Source organism: Zootoca vivipara, chromosome 3 (genome assembly GCF_963506605.1).
Source record: "Zootoca vivipara chromosome 3, rZooViv1.1, whole genome shotgun sequence".
NCBI lineage: Eukaryota > Metazoa > Chordata > Lepidosauria > Squamata > Lacertidae > Zootoca > Zootoca vivipara.
In genome coordinates this window covers 118,130,660-118,150,320 of record NC_083278.1, presented here as the reverse complement: position 1 = coordinate 118,150,320, position 19,661 = coordinate 118,130,660, and the positions used below count along the sequence as shown (strand labels likewise).

The window sequence follows — 19,661 nt, the reverse complement described above, 5'->3', positions numbered from 1 at the left end:
AGTTCATTTATTTGCATCGATTCTGCAGATATAACATAAATAGTTCCCAGTCCTTCTTGAAATCTCTATTGTCTTTATCTCGAAGTCTTTCTGTTAATTTTGCCGTTTCAGCGTATTCCATCAGCTTCCCTTGCCATTCTTCTTCAGCTGGTATTTCAGTACTTTTCCATCTCTGTGCTAGCAATATCCTAGCTGCAGTTGTAGCATACATGAACGTTTTTTCTTCTTCTCTTTTGGCAAGACTTCAAACCAGTTTTGGACGATCTATCAATAAATTGCAGAGCCCTATTCTGTAGAGTGGGGTCATTGCCCCCCCCCTGATCCAGTCCAGGAGAGGAGCACCCACCTCTAGGCTTGCTTCTGCAAACAGCTTGAAGCCTCTCTAAGCTTCCATTAAGCAAACCATCTAGGAGAAGTTAACTGCCATCTGTTCCTCGCGGAAACCTGTTTGCAGTGCGTGTTCTAAGCCAAACCTCACTCTGTTTACATCTCTGCCAAACGGAGAACAAGGAAGAGATTCAGGTTCTGTAGCTAAGCGATTGCTGGGGAGATCCAGCAGTTCCACGCATCTTAAAGGGGAAATTCGCACTCGAGGCCTTTTTCGGTGTTTTTTAAGAATCGACAGGTGGTGGGAGAAGAGGTATCTGCTTCTGTCTGCAGGGATTTGGGTCTAGATGGGGAAAGCGGGGGGGGGGGAGGAGTTTGTCATTGGAAGAGAAAAAATCAAAAACAAACCCGCCTCTTAATGAGCCCCGGATGGGACTGGAGAGGGAGCGATGTGTCTTGCCAGACTGATGGCTTTGTGCGGGGAGAATGGAGGACACCTCCCTCGATGGGATCCAATCCCAACCTCCCTGGGCCGGAAGGCATAAGGAAATGAGAAGAGCCTGCTGGATCAGGCCAATGGCCCCTCTAGTCCAGCCTCCTGTTCTCACACTGGCCAACCAGATTCCTGTGGGAAATCAGCAAGCAGGATTCGAACACACTCCCTTCTCTGATTTCCAGCAACTAATATTCAGAATCAATTGTAAAGGGCAGGACAGAGCCATCATACAGGGATAGCTAAGACATCACATCTGGGGGCTAGTTACCCCTCTGTTGAGGATGTGGGTGGCGCTGTGGTCTAAACCACTGAGCCTCTTGGGCTTGCCAATCAGAAGGTCGGCAGTTCGAATCCCTGTGACGGGGTGAGCTCCCCTTGTTCAGTCCCTGCTCCTGCCAACCTAGCGGTTCAAAAGCACATCAAAGTGCAAGTAGATAAATAGGTACTGCTCTGGCGGGAAGGTAAACGGCGTTTCTGTGCGCTGCTCTGGTTCGCCAGAAGTGGCTTTGTCATGCTGGCCACATGACCTGGAAGCTGTACGCCGGCTCCCTCGACCAGTAAAGCGAGATGAGCGCCACAACCCCAGAGTTGTCCGCAACTGGACCTAATGGTCAGGGGTCCCTTTACCTTTAAGATGCTACTGGACAATTTTTATTTATTTTTTATTTATTTTGACTGCTTCAGAGCAACACGGCTACCTACCTGAATCTTGGCACACACACAGAGAGAGAGAGAAGACCTGAAATACAAAACAAAACTAGCATTTTACATCGAAATACAGGGCAATCCTGTATGTATTATCCTAGGATTGCCATATTTCATAAACTGAAGATCTGGACACAAAAGTTGTTGTGTTTTTTTTTTTGGGGGGTGTGTTTGGCTAAAGTTGTTGAGCTTTGGCATAGGACAGCCGAAGTGTGTGTGACGATGAGCCTGGTATGGATGGATCAAAGCTTTTCCCTGCCGCCGGATCCTGTCGTGGGAAGCAGAGACCCAGCCGGGAGGCGAGAGGTCCTTGCAACTTGCAAGCTAGCGAGCATCAGCCGCCGGCTGCGGTCTTGCCGGCCCTTGGCCCAGCGTATCACAGCCTGGGCTGGGCCGGGCTTGCTGACGGCTCTCCTTCCGTCTCCATCTCGAGTTGGCTGAATTCTTTGTCACGGAGACAAAGGGCTGGACTTTGGCTGTCGCCAGATTCATGATCCCGCCGGAGCAGATGGAGGCCGCAAGTAAACCGGGGCTGGGGGGGAGGTTGGAAATGCTGTGCTAAATTTCTTTTGGGGGGGTCTTTCTTTTGCATAGATAGACTCCCTTCGCCTTCTCCTCCTGGGTTTTGCTTTTTAGAAATTGTTTCCTTGCAGCGCTCAGTGTTGCTTCGCCTCCTTGGTGCCTCTGGCTGGGAGAGAGAGAGCGCGCCTGCCGGAGGTTGGAGACACTTTTCCTCTCTCGGGCAAAGGGCAAGGGATGTAAAAAGGTGCGTGGCGGGCACGATCCGCCGGGGGTGGCGGGTCTTGCCCCGCTCCTGTCCATCGGTAAACGGACTGGATGAGGGTGAACTTCGTCCAGACGGAACCGAGGGGCTCTGTGTCGTTTGGAAAGCAGAAGGGGGGTTCGCCTGAAGAAGAATCGGTTTTGTAGTTTGGATGGGATCCTGGTCTCTGCAGTTGCCAGGAGTGCATTTTATACTTAGACTCATAGAATTGTGATCTACTCACAGAGTTTAAAACTGGCAGTGACCTCCCTCCCTTTTTTAGGGAGGAGGAAGGCCCATTTTGAGGGGTTCAGGACAAAGTTGCTGAGCTTTTTTTAGCCCCATTTTTAGGGGTTCAGCAGGGCAAAGTTGTTAAGCTTTTTTAGGGAGGAGGGAAGCCCCATTTTTTTAGGAGGGCAGGGCATATTTGTTGAGCTTTTTTTAGAGGAGCCAAAGTTGTTGAGCTTCTTCCGGGTGAGCCTGTTATCTACCAGTGATCTACCACAGACATCCAGTGATCTACCAGTAGATCACGATCTACCTGTTGGACATGTCTGATCTAGTCCAACCCCCTGCAATGCATCTGTCCCTATACGGAAAATTGAACCTGCAGCACCATGCTCTAACCAACAACTGAGCTATATATATTTCCACAATTAAATAAAAAAAATTCCTTCCAGCAGCACCTTAGAGACCAACTAAGTTTGTCATTGCTATGAGCTTTCGTGTGCATGCACACTTCTTCAGATTCTTTGTTATTTTGTTTCGACTACGGCAGACCAACACGGCTACCTACCTGTAACTCCACAATTAAAGCTAGTCTTTTATTCCGAAAGGCCTTAGGGGAAACTGAGTTTTTTGTTTTTTTAAGGGAAGGGCTCTTGAATATGTAGTGCAATGCTGTTGTTTATTCTCAATATTTGTTTATATTATCCTGCATTTTAGAGGGTTGGAATAGAAGACCCTGGAGTCACCACCAACTCTACAATTATGTGATTTTAATCAAATTGTTTTGTATGTTGTTTTCATCCTATTACAGTTTTATTATTTTCTTAACGATTCTCTTTTGTATGCTTTTAGCACTTTGCATTTTGTTGGGCTTGCTCTAATTTGTGTAAGCCACCTTGAGTCCAGGAAGAAGGCAAGATAGAAAATAATAGTAGTTTAAGCAGGGCTTGTGCAGGAAAGGCTCCAGCAGATGGTGCCTGGCAGGTTTCGAGATAGGCACTTAATTTACAAATGGATTGTGGCAACAGTGCGCAAGTGCGGTTCTCTGTGTATGGTTTGCAACTTTAATCCAGTTTAAATGAGAGGAGAAAGTATTGACCGGAAGGTAAAGGTAAAGGGACCCCTGACCATTAGGTCCAGACTGGTATTTTGATGTAAAAAATAACCCCAAATTTGCTTGCATAAGGAATAAGGACCTCACAATAAGCAGCAGACTAGGTAAAGGTAAAGGGACCGCTGACCATTAGGTCCAGTCGTGACCGACTCTGGGGTTGCGGCGCTCATCTCGCTTTATTGGCCAAGGGAACCGGCGGACGGCTTCCGGGTCATGTGGCCAGCATGACTAAGCCGCTTCTGGTGAACCAGAGCAGCGCACAGAAACACCGTTTACCTTCCCGCTGGAGTGGTACCTATTTATCTACTTGCACTTTGTGCTTTCGAACTGTTAGTTTGGCAGGAGCTGGGACTGAACAACGGGAGCTCACCCCATCGTGGGGATTCGAATGGCCGACCTTCTGATCGGCAAGCCCTAGGCTCAGTGGTTTAGACCACAGTGCTACTTGCGTCATATTTAACCTCCAAAATCAGTTACTTATCCTCAGGGCCGTCTTAAGCACCTCTGGCACCCTGGCGCCGTGGTGCGACGGATCCCTCCGGCGCCCCCCCCGCCCCGTTTCCCAGTGTGACAGACAGGCAGGCGCAGCGCAGCTGCCGAGGGCGCTGCTGCGCGGCGGGCGGGCGGGCTCAACGCGCAGCGCTACTGCTGAGGGCGCTGCTGCACGGAAGAGTAGGGCCGGCCCTGCTTATCCTTTACTCTTTATTTATTGCATTTTTATCCCATTTTCCCCCTCCATGGAGCTCAAGGGGATACCCATGGCTCTCCCCCTTCTCATTCCATTTCCAACCTGCAAAGTAGGTTAGGCTGAGGGGCAGTGACTGGCCACAAGGGCACCCAGGAAGCTTTATGGCCTAGTGGGTAGATCCTAGTGCCAGATCCTAGTCCGAGACTCTAACCGCTACCCCACCCTGGTGTCCAGAAGGCCCAATTCTCTTTAGCTCACTGGGGCCCCACTTCTCCCGCTCTGGAGGGCAGGACTTGAACCCATGGCTTCAAGTGACAAGAAAGGAGATTCTGACTAAACATCAGGAAGAACTTTCTGACAGTCAGAGTTGTTTGACAGTGGAACAGTCTGCCTTGGAAGGTATTGGACTCTGTTTGGAAGCAGAGGTTGTTGGGTGGCCACCTGCCATGGATGCTTTAACTGAGATTCTTGCATTGCAGGGGGTTGGACTAGATGACCCTTGGAGTCCCTTTCAACTCTACATTTCTAAGATTATATGATTCGTTAGCTGTCTGTGGGCCCACCTCTTGAAGGCATCTCCACTACTTGCGTCCAGAAGATGCTGGCCTGACTCTTGATTTGCTCCTTTACCCTTTCTCTTCCCTTTTTCGTGTGCCCATGAGAGAGCCTGTCTGCATGTTCCTGCTAAGTCCAGCACCCATAAAAGAGGTCCTTTATCTGGACAGTTTTCAGCAGGGCCAGATTGAGCTCCTGAAGGGAATGGGGCCCTTTCTATGTCCAGCTGTCCTTTGTCAACAACATATTGTCACTGTTTTTTGTGTGTGTTAAATACAGTCATACCTCGGTTTAAGTACTCCGCAGACCTGTCTGGAACGGATTAATCCACTTTCCATTACTTTCAAAGGGAAAGTTCGCTTCAGGTTAAGTACGCTTCAGGTTGAGTACGCTTCAATACCGTAGGAGTATAGCGTCTAGATCTAGGGAAGTAATAGTGCCACTGTATTCTGCTCTGGTCAGACCTCACCTGGAGTACTGTGTCCAGTTCTGGGCACCACAGTTCAAGAAGGATACTGACAAGCGGGAACGTGTCCAGAAGAGGGCAACCAAAATGGTCAAAGGCCTGGAAACGATGCCTTATGAGGAACGGCTTAGGGAGCTGGGTATGTTTAGCCTGGAGAAGAGAAGGTTAAGGGGTGATATGATAGCCATGTTCAAATATATCAAAGGATGTCATATAGAGGAGGGAGAAAGGTTGCTTTCTGCTGCTTCAGAGAAGCGGACACGGAGCAATGGATTCAAACTTCAAGAAAGAAGATTCCACCTAAACATTAGGAAGAACTTCCTGACAGTAAGAGCTGTTCGGCAGTGGAATTTGCTACCAAGGAGTGTGGTGGAGTCTCTTCTTTGGAGGTCTTTAAGCAGAGGCTTGACAGGCATATGTCAAGAATGCTTTGATGGTGTTTCCGGCTTGGCAGGGGGTTGGACTGGATGGCCCTTGTGGTCTCTTCCAACTCTATGATTCTATGAATCCCCGTAACGGGGTGAGATTCTATGAGTCTATGAGTACTCCACGGACCATCTGGAACGGATTGATCCACTTTCCATTACTTTCAATGGGAAAGTTTGCTTCAGGTTAAGTACGCTTCAGGTTGAGTACGCTTCAATACCGTAGGAGTATAGCGTCTAGATCTAGGGAAGTAATAGTGCCACTGTATTCTGCTCTGGTCAGACCTCACCTGGAGTACTGTGTCCAGTTCTGGGCACCACAGTTCAAGAAGGATACTGACAAGCGGGAACGTGTCCAGAAGAGGGCAACCAAAATGGTCAAAGGCCTGGAAACGATGCCTTATGAGGAACGGCTTAGGGAGCTGGGTATGTTTAGCCTGGAGAAGAGAAGGTTAAGGGGTGATATGATAGCCATGTTCAAATATATCAAAGGATGTCATATAGAGGAGGGAGAAAGGTTGCTTTCTGCTGCTTCAGAGAAGCGGACACGGAGCAATGGATTCAAACTTCAAGAAAGAAGATTCCACCTAAACATTAGGAAGAACTTCCTGACAGTAAGAGCTGTTCGGCAGTGGAATTTGCTACCAAGGAGTGTGGTGGAGTCTCTTCTTTGGAGGTCTTTAAGCAGAGGCTTGACAGGCATATGTCAAGAATGCTTTGATGGTGTTTCCGGCTTGGCAGGGGGTTGGACTGGATGGCCCTTGTGGTCTCTTCCAACTCTATGATTCTATGAATCCCCGTAACGGGGTGAGATTCTATGAGTCTATGAGTACTCCACGGACCATCTGGAACGGATTGATCCACTTTCCATTACTTTCAATGGGAAAGTTTGCTTCAGGTTAAGTACGCTTCAGGTTGAGTACGCTTCAATACCGTAGGAGTATAGCGTCTAGATCTAGGGAAGTAATAGTGCCACTGTATTCTGCTCTGGTCAGACCTCACCTGGAGTACTGTGTCCAGTTCTGGGCACCACAGTTCAAGAAGGATACTGACAAGCGGGAACGTGTCCAGAAGAGGGCAACCAAAATGGTCAAAGGCCTGGAAACGATGCCTTATGAGGAACGGCTTAGGGAGCTGGGTATGTTTAGCCTGGAGAAGAGAAGGTTAAGGGGTGATATGATAGCCATGTTCAAATATATCAAAGGATGTCATATAGAGGAGGGAGAAAGGTTGCTTTCTGCTGCTTCAGAGAAGCGGACACGGAGCAATGGATTCAAACTTCAAGAAAGAAGATTCCACCTAAACATTAGGAAGAACTTCCTGACAGTAAGAGCTGTTCGGCAGTGGAATTTGCTACCAAGGAGTGTGGTGGAGTCTCTTCTTTGGAGGTCTTTAAGCAGAGGCTTGACAGGCATATGTCAAGAATGCTTTGATGGTGTTTCCGGCTTGGCAGGGGGTTGGACTGGATGGCCCTTGTGGTCTCTTCCAACTCTATGATTCTATGAATCCCCGCAACGGGGTGAGATTCTATGAGTCTATGAGTACTCCACGGACCATCTGGAACGGATTGATCCACTTTCCATTACTTTCAATGGGAAAGTTTGCTTCAGGTTAAGTACGCTTCAGGTTAAGTACAGACTTCCGGAACCAATTGTGTTTGTAAACCGAGGTACCACTGTATATGCTATATGGTGATTTATGGACCTTATGGGTATCTAAAGCCATGTTGCTATGCAACCAGTCCATGCAGAATGTAGGCACCCTATATATAGAAAGGAGCAAACCAGGGATATTTGAGGGAGCAGGCAGGCAGGGCCCATGACTTACATCATAGGAGCCGACACAACACAAAACACTGTTGCTGTATGTAGATTTCATTTTGTGTTTCATCTTTTGGAAATGCACATCCATTTTTTTCCTTTAATTTTTTTTGGGCCCCCCAAGAGAGTGGGGCCCTAAGCTATAGCTTGTTTAGCTTATATGTAAATCTGGCAGGTTGCACTGCTATTCTGGCTAATATCTGGAGAAGCCGCGTTTTCCTTTTGGATAACTCCTGTGCTTTGTCAAAGTTGCCGATGGCCCCATGTTTGAGCCAGTTTAAGAAAACGCGTCCTGAAGTTTTGTAGTTGGAGCTGCCACTTACATCTGCAAAATTCAGAATTACATGAGCACTGCGTACATGCTGCTTGAGTAGCCCTTTTAATAATAATAATAATAATAATAATAATTCATACCCCGCCCATCTGGCTGGGTTTCCCCAGCCACTCTGGGCGGCTTACAACAGAAAAATGAAACAAAATAATCTATTAAACATTAAAAGCCTCCCTAAACAGGGCTGCCTTCAGATGTCTTCTAAAAATCTGGTAGCTGTTTTTTCCCCTTTGATTACAGTCCAACAGGGTCTGTTATTCTTACCCGCTTTTCAGGGGCGGGGCGGGGGATGAGTTTGAGGGACTTGGATTCACACTTGGCACAGAACAATTTGTGGGAAGCTTTAGGACAGATTTTTTAAAGCATTTTTTCACAGAGCACATAGTTAAGCTGTGGAACTCCTTCCCACAGGAGGCAGCGATGGCCACCAACCTAAAAGAGCATCACACAAATTCGTGGAGGAAGAGAGGGCTATTGTTGGAAGACCAGTTGCTAGAAGCCATGGGAGGGGAGAGGGCTCTTGTGTTCGAATCGTGCTTGCGGTTTTCCGGCCAGTCACTGTTGGAAGGGGGTGCTGGGCTAGATGGGCCATTGGCCTGATCCAGCAGGCTCTCCTTATGTTCTGTGATCGCTAAGAATGGAACCTCCAGCTTCAGAGGCAGCATAGCTTGAAAAATCCTTTGCTCCTCATCGGTGAGTTTCCTGGAAGCCCCTGTTTGGAGATCAGGATGCTGGGCTGGGCAGAACTTTAGTCTGATCTGGCAGAGCAATCGATGGAGCAAAGCTTTCCTGCAATACATTTCTTTTACACCCGTCTGTATTTTTTATTCATTTAATGAAAGGGGGGATGTTTAGCTCAGGGAGGGGCCGTGTTGTGAAGATTAATCAGTTAATGTTTGCAAAGTGTGCTGAGCACGGCAAGGATGAGATGAAAGCTAGGTCTTATTATGCAAATATCCTCCTTGGCAAGGCGCCAGTCTCTCCTCCCCCTTCCTTCTCCTCCTTTCTTCCTCCACCATGGGAGAATCCTTCCCTGCCCCTTGGAGGAAGGAATAAAGCAATCTGCCAGCTTCCATCACACACACACACACACACTCACCCAGCCTAGCATGTTACTCCACTCTGTGGGTCGCCTGTGCTTTTGACTGGGTAGAGGAGGAGAGGCATTAAAAGCTGTTGCAGCATTCATTTCTGGTGCAAATTTCAGGCGGAGGCCTCAGGGATCCAGGGAGTGAGATTGCGGGGGGGGGGGGGGATTTAAAACGAATTTGGCTTCATGAGGGGTGGCAGGGGAGCCTTGTGTGAATGTGTGAATGTGTGAGGGGGCTGACAGATCTCACAGGAGAATCTCTCTGGGCTGCTGTGTGAAGCTCTCTCTCTCTCTTTCTCTCTCTCACCCACCCACCCCTTTTTGCCCAATCATACTCATAGAATCATAGAATTGGGAGGGACCCCCGGGGGTCATCTAGCCCAACCCCCCCAATGCAGGAATCTCAACTAAAGAATCCCATCCAAACTCTGCTTAAAAATCTCCAGTGTGGAGGAGAGTCCATATTGGCGCCATGTCATCCTTCTGCCAGGTAACTCCTCTTCCGTGGTGGATCTGCCCCCCCTAGAAACTCAGGGACACCCCCAGAACATCAGCTGAGGAGGAGCCCGGACCCCCCAGGAGAGACTGGCAGGGACCCTCTCATTGGAGAAGGGGAACTCTGCTTTTTAACAGATTTGGTTTTTTTGTATTGCTTTAATTCCATTAGAGCTTGATTGCTTTTTTAACGACCATCTTCTGTATGTGTTTAGCTCCTTGTGTTTGGTCTGTGTTGTTTTACTCTGCATAAACTGCCTTGAGTTGTAGTAGTAATAATAATAATCTTTTTTTGCACTCGCATCTGGAAGTGATTCTGGCTGAATCAGTGGAATTTGTTCTGCTGCATCATAGAATTGTAGAGTTGGAAGGGACCCCGAGGGTCGTGTAGTCCAACCCCTTGCAAAGGAGGGATCTTCCGCCCAAAGTGGGGGTCAGACCCACGTCCCTGAGATTAAGAATCTCATGCTCTACCGAGCTATCCCAGCTCAGTGCATTCGGACCTGAATTTCTAGAGCCCCGCAAGAGAGCTCATCATCTTTTCACATTAGAATTGGGATCAACTGAACATTAGTCTGGCATCTGCGATAATGAGGAGGCTTTAAGAGATCATGAGACGCAAGATTCATTGCGGACAGGAATGGAGAATAATCAATGGCTCACTTTGAGGAAGGAGCCAGAGGCGGCGGTGGCGCGCGGGGAGAGTTTAGAGGAATTGTGCCGATCAATCATTTTTTTTTGGGGGGGGGGGTATTGAACCAGGCGACAGCCATTGCAGAAGCTGCAATTCAATGCGGAGGACTCAAACCTCCTTAAAACCACCCATTTCAATGGACTTAAGCCCACTCTGTGCTATATGAGGCCGTGACCTGAAGGGCAGTGGGAATTAGAGCAGAGCTCGGAGACCACCTGTTGTCCTCCAGAGGCTTTTCTGGGACTACAACTCCTATCAGGCCCTGGTGTGAGCTGTGCCAAGAGGGATTATTTTTTTTTTAATAAATTCTTTATTATTTAAGATAAATAGATTCAAGTGATACATATACACACACAATCCACATTTCTCAAAAATGCAGAGATACAAAACATCAAAACTTTTCAAATATACAGGACAAAAAAAAGAGAAAAATAAAAATAGAAAAAATAAAAATATATAAAGCAAAAACATTAAAAATCGTCTTCCAGTTGTTCCGATTGTAATTTATGTTACTCTCAAGTTATCGCACATTAGTGAATATAATATCTACTTCAGTTTCCTCTCGTATATTTTAAACAAGGTTCAGCCTAGGCCTGCTGTTAGGGTTTTCAATACTCCATTTTCCAGCAAATATTCTTTAAACATCTCCCATTCTTTCTTTATTCTCTGTCTTGTATGCCCTCTGATTCTTGCCGATGTTGTTGCCAATTGTGAATATTCTACCATCAATGTTTGCCATTCTGCTATACTCGGAATTTTTCCAGATTTCCAGTTTCGAGCTACTAAGATCCTTGCTGCAACTAATCCATACATAAGTAATGTCCTCTTTGATGTTTTGATTTCTTTTGGAATTATGTTTAATAAGAATATTTCAGGTTTTTTTCTTAAATGTACATTTTAACAATTTCTTAAGTTCTTCGTGTATCAAATTCCAATAATTATTTATGTTAGGACAACTCCACCACATGTGTCTCATGGATCCCGTTACTCCATTACACCTCCAGCAAATATCTGAAATATTTTTAAACATTTTGGCAATTTTCTCTGGTGTTTGATACCACCTGTGCCAACAGGGATTGGTGGAATAGCAGCCTGACAAATGTCTGGAGGGGCACAGGCTAGCCACCCCTGAATTAGACTGGAGACCAGTTGCTGGAAACCGCAGAGAGGAGAGGGCTCTTGTGTTCGAATCCTGCTTGCCGGTTCCCCACTGGCATCTGCCTGGCCACTGTGAGAACAGGAGGCTGGACTAGGTGGGCCATGGGCCAGATCCAGGAGGCTCTTTCTGACGTCCTCATGGTCTCCTCTTCTCCTCCAGGTGTCTGCGGCTGTTGTGGAGCTTTGCGTCCCCGTTACAAGAGGCTGGTTGACAACATTTTCCCCGAGGATCCAGAGGTAAGCATGTCTCCTCTGCTCAGCCCGTTCTCTGCGGATAAACTCAAAGTTGTTCAGTGTGTTTTTGCGTGTGTTGACAAACTTCCCTCCTCGCCCTCCCAAGAATGCGGATTCTGCACGGAGCATCCGAATTTTTAAAGTCAAGATCAATACTGCAAAGGGCAGCCTGGTCGGTGCAAATTTCCTGGGCTGGACCGCAAGTGATGCAAATCTCATCGCTTGCCCTTGAGGGGAGGATTCTAGTTGCAGTCGTTGCCTGGGTGAGGGGAGAGTCCAGTCCAGAACAGACCCCGGGGGTAGCACTGAAGAGGGCTTTATCCTTTTGCCCCCTTCTGCGGTCATAGAATCATAGAATTGTAAAGTTGGAAGGGACTCCAAAGGACATCAAGTCCAACCCCCTGCAATGGGGGTCCCAAGCTGGGACCTGCAAGAAGCAATGGACACTTAAGGGCAAACTAACCGATCGATGTTGTGTTGAGTTTGGCCCATGGAAGTAAACCTCTAAGGGTTCATCGGGGAACTTGCCTCTGATGATGCACGGATAAGGATTGTTCCCTAAAGCAGAAACTGTCCTGTTTCCCTGACCAAAGCCAGCCAAAGGGTCTGGAAATGAATCCTTGCAAGGAACACTTGAGGGACACTGGTGGTGCTAGCCTGATGAGGAATGGTTGAAGGAGTTGCATATGTTTAGCCTGGAAAAGAGGAGAGAGGAGAGCCATCTTCCAATATCTCAAGGGCTGTCACATGGAAGAGGGAGCAAGCTTGCTTTCTGCTGCTCCGCAGGGTAGGACCCAAACCAATGCGTTCAGATGACAATACAGTGGTACCTTAGTTAATGAACTTAATCCGTTCCGGAAGTCCGTTCTTAAACCAAAGCATTCTTAAACCAAGGCGTGTTTTCCCATAGCAGCGGGGGACTCAATTTACAAACGGAACACACTCAACAGGAAGCGGAACATGTTCTGCTTCCAAGGCAAAGTTCACAAACCAAAACACTTCAAAATGACCTTAACAGACTAGACAACTGGGCCAAAGCAAGCAAGATGAATTTTAACAAGGAGAAATGTAAAGTACTACACTTGGGCAAAAAAAATGAAAGGCACAAATACAGGATGGGAGACACCTGGCTTGAGAGCAGTACATGTGAAAAGGATCTAGGAGTCTTGGTAGACCACAGACTTGACATGAGTCAGCAGTGTGATGCAGCAGCTAAAAAAGCCAATGCAATTCTGGGCTGCATCAATAGGAGTATAGCATCTAGATCAAGGGAAGTAATAGTACCACTGTATTCTGCTCTGTTCAGACCTCACCTGGAGTACTGTGTCCAGTTCTGGGCACCACAGTTCAAGAAGGATACTGACAAGCTGGAACGTGTCCAGAGGAGGGCAACCAAAATGGTCAAAGGCCTGGAAACAATGCCTTATGTTTAGCCTGGAAAAGAGAAGGTTAAGGGGTGATATGATAGCCACGTTCAAATATATAAAATGATGTCATATAGAGGAGGGAGAAAGATTGTTTTCTGCTGCTCCAGAGAAGCGGACACGGAGCAATGGATTCAAACTACAAGAAAGAAGATTCCACCTAAACATTAGGAAGAACTTCCTGACAGTAAGAGCTGTTGGGCAGTGGAATTTGCTGCCAAGGAGTGTGGTGGAGTCTCCTTCTTTGGAGGTCTTTAAGCAGAGGCTTGATAGCCATATGTCAGGAATGCTTTGATGGTGTTTCCTGCTTGGCAGGGGGTTGGACTGGATGGCCCTTGTGGTCTCTTCCAACTCTATGATTCTAACTCCTACTTCCGGGTTTGCAGCATTCTTAATCCACGTTGTTCATCAACTAAGCTGTTCTTAAACCAAGGTACCACTGTAAAGGAGATTCCAACAAACTTAGGAAGAACTTTCTGGTGGCAAGGGTTGTTTGACAGTGGAATGGACTCTCTCAGAAAGATTATAGACTTGGGTGTTTTTCAAGCAGAGGTTGGGTGGCCACCTGCCAGGGATCCTTGAGTGTGATTCCTGCATTGTAGTCGGGTTGGGCTAGATGACCCCCGGGGTCCCTCCTAACTCTTCAATTCTATCACCCTACGAAATCTGTGGTGTCAAGAGGCTGCATGCAGCCACACAAAGTCTTGCAGTCCTGGCTGGTTCTTCCTGATGTAGAAGCTTAAAACGGGATAAGTAGAGAGGCAGCTCATTGCCAAATGGAGGGCTGTTTTCACACTTCCTTCCATATGTCTTCTCAACACCCCCGCCCCAAAATCTTCCTGAAACTCTCTTCCCAACTTCTGAACTAAAAGGCAAAGCACAGGAGGAAGAGAGTGCTGCCAAATTACGGGTTATGTTTTTCGGAGGCGGGAATGCATCCTGTTTTTTTAAAAAGAGTGAAGGATACGTGATTGCAAAAGGTAGGAGGAATCTGTCGGTTCTAGTTTTTCTCATTTTTGTTATTTTTCTAATCTTCAGCTCAGCTCATCATGTCCAAACTTTGTGATTTATTTTTTTAGGGGAGAGAAAGTCCTCCATAAGAGTCGTCCGCAGTTTCCCCTAAAGTAATGCATTTATGTACGTTATTTTCACAAAGGTGTGCATTTTTATACAAACGCCTTCTCCTATTTAATGCATTTTTGTTCCCTTTGTTTCTCCCTCCAGACTTCTGTCACTTTGGGGGTCAGTATAGACTTTAATCAAAGTAAATAAAATAAATAAAAAACCCTCCCAAGATAAAAGTTAAATTAATGGAATTATCGATGAAATAATTAACAACAATAATTTAACAACGATGTTAAGACTGATTAAAACTCGCATCAACTTTCTAAACATCTCGGGAGGCTTGTCTAAACAAGAATGGCTTTTGGCAGGTGCAGAAAAGATTGCCATAGAGGCACCTGCCTGATCTCAATAGGCAGGGAGTTCCAACGGTTAAGTGCTGCTGCACTGAGAGATCAAGTTCTTACAAATGTGGGCTTATGGGGCACCGGTAATGGTGCTAATTCCGCCGATCAAAGTTTGCCCCCAAACTTACAAAAGGTCTAAAGCGGAGAGCTTTTATAGGGGCTGGGCTGTACCACGTGACCTGCCAATGGCTCCTCGGTTTCTCCCTAGATCCCCTAGATCCCTCCTTTGAGCAGAGGTCCTTTTCCGACATCCCTCAAGACGGCCGTGCAGACTTGAGTTCTGACACATGTTCCCTTTTTTCAGGATGGTCTGGTGAAAACCAACATGGAGAAACTGACTTTCTATGCACTCTCTGCTCCCGAGAAGCTCGACCGCATTGGCGCTTACCTGTCAGAAAAACTGATCCGAGATGTGAGCAGGCACCGATACGGGTAAGGGAGACCTGCGTGGCAGCGGGTTGGGCTGGATGACCCTTGGGGGACCCCCTTCCAACCCCACATTTCCATGATTCTACATCCCTGCAGTGCGATGAGAAAAGCTTTTAAAACTGGGAAGCCTTTCTAGCCTATACGAAAAGTTGTTGCCCACGTGTGAAGGCCACAGCGGGAAGTGTAAGAAAGTTGGACAATATATTAAGAAACCCGTGAGAGAGGATGGAATTGGATAAGATGGAGCCTTAAAACACAATTGTATGCAATTTGGGTTATAAACATCGATGTCTGGGTGAAGTCACTAGCAGCCCTTAGCAGCCCTTCCGCTTTTTTTGCACATATAATGAATGCTCGCTCGTTGCTTCTGACTTCGAACCGGTGAAAGTGGCTTCTTAGGAGCCAAGCCATCAATAATAATAATAATAATAATAATAATAATAATAATAATAATAATAATAATATTTATACCCTGCCCATCTGGTTGGGTTTCCACAGCCACTCTGGGTGGCTTCCAACAAAAGATTTAAAATACATTAAATCATAAGTCATTAAAAACTTCCCTAAGCAGGGCTGCCTTCAGATGTCTTCTAAACGTCAGGTAGTTGTTTATTTCCTTGACATCTGATGGGAGGGTGTTCCACAGGGAGGGCGCCACCACCCAGAAGGCCCTCTGCCTGGTTCCCTGTAACTTCACTTCTTGCAGGGAGGGAACCACCAGAAGGCCCTTGGCGCTTGACCTCAGTGTCCGGGAAGAACGATGGGGGTGGAGACGCTCCTTCAGGTATACTGGACCGAGGCCATTTAGGGCTTTCAAGGTCAGCACCAACACTTTGAATTGTGCTTGGAAACGTACTGGGAGCCAATGTAGATCTCTCAGAAGCAGTGCTACGTGGGCCCGGCCGCTGCTCCCAGTCACCAGTCTAGCTGCCGCATTCTGGATTAGTTGCAGTTTCCGAGTCACCTTCAAAGGTAGCCCCATGTAGAGCGCATTGCAGTAGTCCAAGCGGGAGATAACCAGAGCATGCACCACTCTGGCGAGACAGTCCGCGGGCAGATAGGGTCTCAGCCTGTGTACCAGATGGAGCTGATAAACAGCTGCCCTGGACACAAGGGCAGATGTTGGAAACCCAATCTGTTTCAGAGCCGTTCTGCGGTAGAACAGACTACCAGGGATGGTGGTGGACTCTCCTTCATTGGGGGTTCCTAAGCAGAGGTTGGAGGGCCAGTTCTGGGCGCCTCTCCTCAAAAAGGACACTGCAGATTTGGGTAAGGTTCATAGCAGAGCCACCAAAATGATCAAAGGGGTGGAGCGCCCCCCCCCCCGGGACGAAAAAAGGATTCAGGATTTTTAGCTTAGAGAAAAGAGGAGCGACACGCACACCATGTTAAAAGTGGAAGCAGAGCAGAGCCATAGATAGCTTCTCCTGTCTTTTATCTGCCACGAATTTTCAAACGAGGTCCCCAAATTTAGCATTTCGAGAGACGCCGTAAAGCTTTTCCCCACCCATTTCTCCACAATTCCTACCGTTACGAGAAAAGGACAAAAGCTTTTTCCCCTGTCCTCTTTCTCCCCTCTGTGCATAATATTATAAATATTATAATATCCCTTTCAGCTATTTGGCGCTAAAGAATTCTGCCTCCGCTGTCTCTTTTCTAAAGAAACAGAAAACCCAACCATTCCGCTTGATTTTTTCAAATTCTATTTTTGCTGAGCTGCCTGAGTCATTTCTATATCCATCCTCTTTCTGCTCACACCTGCCTTTTCGCTTCGCTGGAGCAGCTGTTCCACTTAGTAGGTGGTGTTTGCCGGAGACATGCTGCTGCGTGTCTTCTGAGGGCGTTGATGTTGCCAATAATAAATTGCCGCTCTGATTCCGAGGTGTCTGATCGACTCCAGATGGAACAGGGTCTTCAAATACTTCTGGGATGGGTTTTTGAACCCCCCCCCCCGCACATCTTGGTGACACAACCAGGACGCACAACTGTCTCTCTGCGTTTCCTGCTCCCATTCGCCTGTTGTGTTTTGCTTTCATCTGCCGGAGAAAAAAGTGGGGTTTTTTGGGGGGGGGGAGAGATGTTGGAGAGAAAGAGGGGCACAGAAGCGTCACTAAGAAGCATGGAAAATGGCAGGCGTTTCAAAGCTGCAGAGACGTCCGCTTTCATCAGAAATGACAATCCCTTCAAACGGATTGTCTGAGGTTCTGCGTTCAAGGGACGGCTAATGAGGTTTTGCTCGCAACGAAGCCTTTGATGGAGGAGAGTTTGCTGTCGGCAGACAAGGCTGTGGCGGGTGCGGGAGGGCACATACAGTATCACCTTCTCCTATTTCAGATGTTGGATTGGCTTGGGGGCACCGGTTAATTCCCTCCAGAGAATGGGACTCTCAGCTTTGATCTCTGGTGGTGCCTCGGCACACCTTTGAAATGGTGGATTTCAGCGGAACTCATGAAACTTCTTTATCTGAGATCAAAACGCTTGGCTGTCTAGCTCAATATAGTCTGCTCTGTCTGGCAGTGACTCTCTGGCATTCTTGGCCAGAGGAGGGCCTTTTGCTTTATTTTCTACCTGATCTTGTCATAGAATCATAGAATCATAGAGTTGGAAGAGACCACAAGGGCCATCCAGTCCAACCCCCTGCCAAGCAGGAAACACCATCAAAGCATTCTTGACATATGGCTGTCAAGCCTCTGCTTAAAGACCTCCAAAGAAGGAGACTCCACAACACTCCTTGGTAGCAAATTCCACTGCCGAACAGCTCTTACTGTCAGGAAGTTCTTGTAAACTGTCAGAAGCTCTAAATGGAGCCTTCTTCGTTCAAGGCATGTGCCCTACTACCGAGTTGTTATTATTTTATGAATATTATTACAGTCGTACCTTGGAAGTCAAATGGAATCTGTTCCGGAAGTCCGTTCAACTTCCAAAACGGTCGGAAACCAAAGCGCGGATTCTGATTGGCTGCAGGAAGCTCCTGCAGCCAATCGAAAGCCGCGAAAGCCTCATCGGACGTTCGGGTTCCAAAAGAACATTCACAAACTGGAACAGTCACTTCCGGGTTTGCGGTGTTTGGGAGCCAAAACATCTGAGTTCCAGGGTGTTCAGGATCCAAAGTAAGACTGTATTGCTATTTTTCTATAAAAGAAAAAGAGGTGCCAGAACTCATCACAAACACCTTCCTTGTTCTCTTATTCTGGTGCCCAACTGAGAGGTGCCTGAACTGAGTTCCAGTGAGTTCCTGATTTTAAAAAAGCCCTGGTTATTATTATTTCTTTATAGCCCATCTTTTAATTATTTACTTGTTTTTACCCTGCATCTTATTCTGTGACCTGCCCTGAGATCTTAAGGATGAAGGGAGGTATATAAATCTAATAAATAAACTAAAATAAAAATACCCCCTCCCCTGATAGGGACTCAAGGTGGCTCACAGATGAAATAAGAAGAGCTGAAAACATAGAAAGAAAAACAAGAATTAAAAACAATCAAACACACACATTAAAAAATACAGACAATCGCTTCTCTAGGCAGGGAGTTCCAAAGTTGCCTGGGAGCCGCCACCGAGAAGGCCCTCCTCTCCCGCATCCCCAGCGGATATCCCTGGTAGATATCAGAACCTGGACCGGTTTATTGGAGGGGATTTTACGTCTGTGAAACAAAATATGACCCAGGACAGGTCTTGAAACGGAAGCCTCATTAGTGTAGGGCTGTCATACGCCTGGGATTTCCCAGACATATGTGGGATCCGTCTGTCGGAAATTGCGTCTGGGCGGAATTTCCGAAAATCACTGAAAATGTCCGGCAAAACCCGGATATATGGCACCCACTGTCGGAAGTGTTGATTTTTGGAGAATTGCCATAAAGATAGTTCAAAAACTGCTTCTTCTTTTTTTTGAGATTTTGCAAAAACAAAACAAAAAAAAACCCCACCCTCAACAACTTGTGTCCAGATTTTCACTTTTTGAAATATGGCATTCCTAATTTTGGGGCGGTCGAGGCTTGACGGTCCTGTGTCTGACAAAGAGAGAGACTCGGGTTCTGAAATGATTGAATAAGTGGGCTTAAATATCCACTGCAAGAACATTGCCTTTGCGAACAGTCCAGGCCTGTTTGTCATCCACTGACAGGTGATTTATTTTTGCCTTTTGGGCTGGCTGAGCCCTGGGGAGATACTGACATCCTCAACTCTTTGTTTGACGTCAATTGCAGTGCCTGGGGAACAAAACGTGTGTCTGCCGTGGCCTTATGGAACGGATTTATTTTTTATTTTTTATTTGGTGCGTGTGTGCGTGTGTTTTAACGGCACAGGATGCCCTCGTTCTCTTTCTTTCTCCACACCTTGCTCTTGATGTTTACCTCCCAGGCAGGTCCCAGGGGAAATCCAGGGCTCAGATTCTGGAACAGGTGAGCTCAGAAAAAACACAGTCGCCAGCTCTGAGCCCAGAAATGTGTGATGGAGCAAGGAAAAGGGATTGAGAAGGGTTCTGGTGCTGGATTAGGACTGGGAGAAGAATGTAGGGGGTTGTTATAAGGGGGGGAAAACTGCTCCTTTTCCCTTATGGGGTATCCAAGCGCCCGGATAAAGTCCTTAAGTGGGTTCCCTATCGGTAGGAGAAAATAACAGAGGCCAACCAGAGGATGTCATATAGAGGAGGGAGAAAGGTTGTTTCCTGCTGCTCCAGAGAAGCGCACACGGAACAATGGATTCAAACTACAAGAAAGAAGATGCCACCTAAACATTAGGAAGAACTTCCTG

The 19,661-nt window shown here is 47.0% G+C and overlaps 1 protein-coding gene across 1 annotated transcript in view; it reads left to right on the top strand.

The window, feature by feature from the left end:
- The first annotated feature begins 1,901 nt into the window (after nt 1-1,901).
- Nucleotides 1,902-19,661, top strand: part of EFR3B (EFR3 homolog B) — a 58,965-nt gene continuing 41,205 nt past the window's right edge. The window contains 3 exon segments of the mRNA XM_060273201.1: nt 1,902-2,049; nt 11,516-11,592; nt 14,787-14,914. Of these exon segments, the coding sequence (XP_060129184.1) occupies nt 2,019-2,049; nt 11,516-11,592; nt 14,787-14,914 (236 nt within the window). The 5' untranslated portion in view covers nt 1,902-2,018.